This window comes from Citrus sinensis, chromosome 9 (assembly GCF_022201045.2).
Source record: "Citrus sinensis cultivar Valencia sweet orange chromosome 9, DVS_A1.0, whole genome shotgun sequence".
NCBI lineage: Eukaryota > Viridiplantae > Streptophyta > Magnoliopsida > Sapindales > Rutaceae > Citrus > Citrus sinensis.
The window spans coordinates 362,638-369,976 of NC_068564.1; the positions used below are offsets into that span (position 1 = coordinate 362,638).

At 37.3% G+C, this 7,339-nt stretch overlaps 1 protein-coding gene across 1 annotated transcript; it reads right to left on the reverse strand.

Annotated features, from left to right (window-relative positions):
* Nucleotides 1–5: 5 nt before the first annotated feature.
* LOC102629157 (uncharacterized) lies at nt 6–6,330 on the reverse strand. The gene is made up of 8 exons (XM_006493698.4): nt 3,695–6,330; nt 3,526–3,606; nt 2,504–2,656; nt 1,839–2,002; nt 1,441–1,588; nt 1,216–1,338; nt 858–945; nt 6–434 (listed from the first exon to the last, which is right to left on the reverse strand). The coding sequence occupies exons 1-8, from the start codon at nt 6,281–6,283 to the stop codon at nt 241–243; spliced, it is 3,540 nt and encodes a 1,179-aa protein (XP_006493761.1). The 5' UTR covers nt 6,284–6,330; the 3' UTR covers nt 6–240.
* Between the last annotated feature and the right edge of the window lie 1,009 nt (nt 6,331–7,339).

Genomic DNA, 7,339 nt, shown 5'->3' on the forward strand with positions numbered 1-7,339 from the left:
AGAAAGAAATCAAACTGCAATTCTCTTGATCAAGGAAAGTAACATCAACAACAATTGTCAGTTGATATAAAAATGAGATTCACTGGAGGTTTATTTTGGAGAACCTGTTCCATGTTAAAAAACAATAATGGAAGCTGATTTCTCTGTTCTATCCATATATTTATCGCTAGGTGGTGTACGATTTAAGAGTTGAATGAATGCAATAAACCATCCAGGGATTACTGAGGAATCGCTAAACCATTACTTAGATGGCTTGTTACCATGGCCTTTGGTTTGGCTAGCCGCTGTAGACAATACACGTAAGCGGCTGGCAATTTCTGTAAAGGATGGCCTGGCTGCAGGATTTGGCGCCCAACACTCCTCCATTAATGTTCTCCATTCAGCATCACAGTAGCTTGGAATTGTTGGCCTCAATGTGTTATTTACAATTCCTCCTGCATGCAAGAAAAAGTATTTAAGATAACTTGGTTCTTTGGAACAAAATTTGCATATTGTTGACACAGAACAGAGACCATAACCTAGGGAAGTAACCTGTTGTACAAGATGAAAATATAACTTGACATTTTACATTCTATTATTTGGACCTACAATCTGACAAGACCAATCCCAATATGGCTGACGGTGAGGTCAACAATTGAAACCCAACATGTTACCTGGGTGGATGGAATTATCATTTGACTTGTGCCATAACACAAAACTTCTGCTTCAAACCTTCAAATAATCTTACAGTGACAATAGATTTACATTTATGCAGACTGAGAATGATTTGTGGGACTCAATTTTATCCAGGTGTTTCATTTTTGTTTTACAAGAAAAATTCAGAAACGGTGAATAAAGGAAGAATTCTTAAGAAAAACCTATAATTGCACCATAGTGCATATTAGCATATGGCTCCTCCCCAGTAAGAATCTCCCATAAGACAATACCAAAAGAGAACACGTCCACCTGCAGATCAAGATGGAAATGTCAGTAACCATACTTGAAAAGGGACAAAGTTCAGTGACATTTTTTCTGCATCACCAGCTTCTTGATATTAATGAAACCGGAGAAGAAAATGAGACAAATTCTATCTAGTAGTAGCAATATCTTTGTAACATCTATCATGTCAGAAGCATGGTTCCCAACGTTTACAAGGAAAAGAAATTAGTATCAACTATTAGTAATAGCTTCCTTATCATGCAATTACTGAAGAAATTATCATGAGTGGCATCTTACCTTTTCTGAGACCTTGCTGCTGCTGCCACTTAGCAGTTCTGGGGCCATCCATGGTAAGGTTCCCCGTACACCACCAGAAACCAAGGTATTTCGCTTAATTTTTGATAGCCCAAAATCACCGACCTGCAAAGGAGCAACAACGTATTTTGAAATATTAACAATCGGCGCCAATATTCGACAGGATTATCTTTTCCCTAGAATGAGTAACATGATCAATGATATTACCTTGCAAATTGGTCGGGAAGGATCTTTCAAGTTCACAAGCAAATTATCACATTTCAAATCAAAATGCACTATATTCTTTGAGTGTAGATATTCCATCCCAAATGCTGCATCCATAGCAATTATTAATCTTCTACGACGATCAAGAAACCTGCAAAGTAAGATTAATAAAATGAGAAGCAAAGGGTAAGTAGGAGAGAAGTAACAGCTTTCATATAAACGGTTAAACAGCAGAATATAAGTAATATTTTTCAGGTCATAGTTCTTTTGGAATGCCAATCTCAAAATTTCAAAAAATTGTATGATGAGCCAAAAATATTTAATTACAATACAATCATCATTTTAGACCATAAACCCAGGCAATGTCAAACTGATATTCCATGATCATATGAGGTTTTTACCTATCCTTGCGAACCAAAACATGCCTAAGAGAACCATCAACCATGTACTCAGCTACAGTAGCTAATGTTCCGCCGGGTCCATCTTGCACTACACCATAGAATGCCACCACGTTTGGATGGTGAAGCTTTGAAAGAATTTCAGCTTCCTTCCAGAACTCTACCGTCTGAAGAGGTCAATCAGCACATATTATTAAGAAAATACATTTACAAAAAGTAGTCTTAATTAACAAAGGACTAAAACGAAAAAGATAAAGCAAGTAAAAATGTCCTTTATCTTCTGAAATGCATTACAAATTGAGAGGTATCTAGCTAGGATATAAATAAACGTGATTAGAAATTAGCCATGATCCACGCTATGCAAGGAAGCTTCATTTTGCAACATCAGCACATTTTCTTTTGAAGGAAAACATGAAAGAGTTGTAAAGAAATTTTTGAAAGTGTGTGAAGCTTTTTTTTTTTTCTACCCCAAAACTAATGTGGAAGATTGTATATATAGCTTGATATTTGAAAATGAAAACTAGGAATTGTCTCTGTTTAAGGGTGATATGCTTAGAACTTTTGAGAATATTGAATTAATACATGCAAAACTCACAGCTTAGTTTAATAAACTAATATAGACAATCTTCCAATGAATGCATCACAGACAGGAATTAAGGAAGAGGTACCAATCTCTCCTGCTCCGATGATCTTCCAGTGAAGCAGCTCTTCTTAATCCGCTTGATAGCAACATCAGTTCCCCTCCATTTTCCATGATAAACAGTCCCAAAAGTACCAGAACCAAGCTCCTTCTGCTCTTCAAGATCTTCATTCTTGATGACCTATATTATTCAGGTCCAGATGATCATGAAGCAGATTTTTGATAAAAATAGATGCTGTTAAGAGTAAGCTGAAATATCGCAAACAACCAGATGCCAAATCTAAAGGCAAGCGTCCACGAGGCAAGCCATATCTCTACTTTCATGTATGTGTTTCACAAAGCCAAAAAGGGAAAAATGAATAGGGAAGCAAATAACACTTGAAGACCCAGGTTCCCAAAACATCTTAAACAACAAGAAGTTACTTCAATGATTATTGTCCAACAGAGCAAATGAACCCAACCAGAAGACAACATGGCAAATAAACATTTAGAGCCCAGCACCAGCATATCTATTTAAAGGTTTGAAACAAACATGACTTATGATTGACAGCTTGCCTGATAAGAATTATTAACTACACAAATGAAACATCTAGAGACCATTTTGTATGAGGAAACTGAAAAGATGTACATTAGTGGTAACGAAAGAGAAGTTACAAAAATGGACCAAAATTTTGAAAAGGCAGCTCAAGGGTGCATGCTATAAGAAAAATGAACTCAAAAATCTCTAAACCTGTGTGCATTGTAAGCCAAAAAAAACCTATGAATATCAACAGTTTAATGCTCACTTAAAATAGAACAATTTCCAAATTGTGAAATAGAGTGAAAGTACAAATGCTAAGTTATCAAATATTTCTTCATAGTTCCCACGATTAACTTTCCAACTTCATGAAAAGAAAATTGATTTAGAGAATAACACTATGCCACATACACCCAACCGTCCCATAAAGAGAACACATGCATATACAGATATGATATGTCCAATATCAATATCAGGTGCACAACTTATGTATCACGTCAGATCACAGAATATTCCATACACAAACACCATACCTGTACAGAACTGACATCAAAATCTACCAAAGAAGGATTGAGAGAAGGTAGACCAATATTCCTGTTACCAGCATTGCCTTCCTGAAAGCATTAAAATGGTTAAATATTCTGCCAACATCAATATAATTTATGAACTCTCAACCAATGATAATTAACAAAAATACGTTACCTCGTAATCTGACTCTGTAGTTCTAAGATTCTCCATCATGGCATCAAACTGCATACTTTCACTAACACTAGGATCAACTCCAAAGGTTTTCTGACTATCTTGACCAAAATTGAGTTGGGAATCAACACGGCCCTTTGGAGCCCCATCATCTGTTAGAGGTGTGAAATGGTACAATCTACCATCTTCTTCCCTGACTTCTCTAACACCAGATGAAAGACCAAGATGCTCCTGGTCAATCAGAGAAACATCTTTTTGACCAAAATCTACCTGAGCCAAATTTCGAAAATATGACCAGCGCTTTGGTTCATGATTTTCCATGTTCACGCTTATGCCAGCTCCATCTTTGTGCAATGTAATAATACCAGAGGAATCCTCTGAAATTAGTGCTTTAGAGTATATATCTGAAAGGAAATCACGAGGGAATCTGTCATCAATATCAACACTAATGTCTACCCGCTGTTGTGTTGAAACACCAACTGAGGAAATCCCTTGATAAACATCATTAATTGAACTCTCTGAGGGCAACCCATCATCCACCAGTGGTTTCTTGTTGTAATCTACGGGATCATTTGTCTCATTGTTGGCCAAAGCATCTGGAATTCCCTGTCTTGGCTCTTGAACGTCTAAAATTTCTTCAGAAGGCTTTGAATTTGTCTGAGAAATTGCATCAGCAAACTCTTTATGCTTCTGAAGTTGGGTAAGTTCATTTTCGAAGGTTTGATCTTCTTTTTGCACTTTTTCATTAGGTTCTGATACTGGATCCGGCTGGACCACATCAGAATGTGATTGGGACATGATAAACTGAGAACCTAGGGAGTCGTCAGATTTTGACAACCGATTCAGCAAATCTAGCTGCTCCCTTGGTATCTTCTCTGATCTATATATCCTCTGAGGAGGCACAGGTGGCTCAAGGTAACTCGAATCAATTGGATTGATCTCTGAATCACGATGACCCGGACCAAGTGCACCGCTAGACATAGAACACAAGTCATCATTACTAAATTTAGACGCTGCATTCAGAGTATCAGCTGGTGGAGAAACCTTTCCAGGTTCTTGGTGCTTTCCCTCACTTTTTGGTGGAAATAAAGGAGGTATATCTACCCTGGGTATACCAACAGAAACTGCTGCTTCTTCTACTGCAAAGTGCTTCATCAGCTTATCATCATATGGCCAAGAAGGAACAGGTTTATCTAAGGGAGAAACTTTTTCAGTGTCACTATCTGGCTGAATTGAACCATCAGGTAATGCCATCCCCTGCTTTACAGTCATCTGTGGATTCTGTACTTGTAAAACACTATATTGGTACCCTCCACTCAAACCTCCAGGTTGATTTGAATGCTCATGAAGCGGCATTGAATATGGAATTTCTCCATAAGGAGAATAGTTAGAAGGATCACACGCATGGTGCAGCGGGTACTCTCTAGTTTCTCTACGATGCAATCTCTGATCATGATGAAATTGTGGATAGGTTTCATGGGCATTGGAGGAACTTGGTATAATCACTCTAGAAGAATGAATTGTTGATGATGGGGCAATGTTGCCAGTCAAAGGTGGAGTGCTTACCCTAGCTGAGTCTACCACAACTCTACTTGTTTCCCTCTCAATGTTATGCCCGCCAAGCTCTTCTAAATCGTTTGCTGAAGAGCTCCTCAAACCATGCAGGTTTAAGCTATTTCTAGATCCCGAGTCCATGCCATTTACAGCTACTACAAACTGAATTTCAGAATCACCATCCATGCTGCTAAGACAAGACTGGGCCTCAGCCAAATCACTCATGGAAAACAGAAACATCCTGATCCTTTGCGATCCTTCTCTGTCTCCAAGTTCATTGTACTCTTCCATCATATTCTGCAGATCCTCATCACATGACACAGAAACCAAAGCATCAAGATCCTCCCCTGGAAGCTGATACTTAATCACATGAACTTGGTTATAAACTTCTAAAGCTTTTTGCCTGAGTATCTGCCAAGAAATGTCTTTTCTTATACGTATAATGCGTGTTTCACCTCCAACATACCTAAGCTTTCCATCACTTGGCCGGGGTAGGATTTTACCACCAAAGCTGCAGAGAACTTTCATCTTTGTTGCCGAGCTATCAGAGGCTTCTGAGGACGTATATCCATGTATAGATCCTCGATTACTGTCATTAGGAGCAGACTGAATCGACCCGTAGTTGCCTCTTTCTTCATGCAAAGAAGAGTTTCTTCTCTCATACTCCTTCTGACCTCTCTCCACTATGGTGAGCATTGAAATATCAGACCCACTTTCGGACCCCGTATGGCTGATGCCCAAAATGCCTTTTAGTTCCATATACCCAGTAGCATAACCGGGATCCCCTGAAATATTTGGAATGAAAGGCTTCCTGGGATTAACCCGATCACGCATAAATTCAAGAGAAAACTCCTCACCCGTTATAGAGTAATTAAGCACTGGTTTAACTTCTGAAATATTTGGGTCAGGAGGTATCACGTTAGGATTTATGCTGCTAGTAGGATCCAGCATATACACCTGTGATGGAGGCTGGAACTCTAAATTTCCAGGTTCCATGGCATTGTGTTGATACTGTTGATGTATCCTTGATTGTTCCATTACAATGTTGTTTGCAAACAGTCCATCTAGCAAATTCCAAATTTCAACCTTTAATCAAACGACCAGGACAAAGATTATGAACTGCATAAGATACAGAAATACTTAATTTGATAAAACCAGGGCAAGGCTTTTCTAACTTACTTACAATATAAGTGATTTCCTGTAACTTAAGAAAGCTTTGTCAAAGCTCCAACAAATCAAACGAAATTATACTGCATACAATCCAAAGTTCAGAAAGATAAAGTGAGTAACAATATTAATACAACCCCATAATATAATACTTCCTTTCAGCTTTGAAAAATACAAATAAAAACCAGTTATTTCGGTATCGACCTAAAGAAATTTGTAAAAAAATATGCCCCAAATCCAGTTAACACCTTAATATTTTTCTTCTGCTAAGGCATTAATGAAGGAATAATCTACTAGTTTGATCATATAAGCTTACCACTTTTTGACTTCACACAACCTCAAAGGTACCAAAAACACTTATCCCTTCTCTTGAGTCTTGAACTACAATGTTCTATCTTCAGAAACTATCTAAAAATGTCCCTTCATTTTATTTCTCCCATCTATCAATGTCTTAGATTCAAATTGCATAACACACCAATAAGATCAGTAACAGTAACAAACCCGGCTAACCAAGAATCTCAGAAAAAATAAAAATAAAAATAAAATAGCGATAGTTATTAAACTAATAAATTCAAAACTGATTTGACGAACACGGATATCAGAATACAGTCTCATAAAATAAAATAAAATAAAAAAATAAAGCTCAGCTGTTCAAAACATATACCTTTTAGGCAAATGGTATCGAATGAAGAACTCAAGCTTTGATTTTTCACGAGGGTTTAGAAGAAGCAGCCATTATTCTCCCTGAAGAAGTCACTCTCAATGAGCTGAAATTATTAGAAAAAAAATAATAGTTTCTAATTTTCTCTCATTTTCTTTCACTTTCTCTCACTATCCCTGTTCACCTACAATGGGTTTCTTATTTTTTATCTTCTGCAGCTGAAAAAATTGAACCTTTTTTAGAAAAATTTAAAACGACTTGGACTC

Bases quoted from the DNA above. Each gene is read 5' to 3' on its own strand.
- LOC102629157 (XM_006493698.4), bottom strand. From the start codon at position 6,283: ATGGAACAATCAAGGATACATCAACAGTATCAACACAATGCCATGGAA. The intron at 1,339-1,440 runs GTAATATCATTG...GCTCCTTTGCAG, and splicing joins CTTCCCGACCAATTTGCAAG to GTCGGTGATTTTGGGCTATC. The intron at 946-1,215 runs GTAAGATGCCAC...CTTGATCTGCAG, and splicing joins GCAGCAAGGTCTCAGAAAAG to GTGGACGTGTTCTCTTTTGG.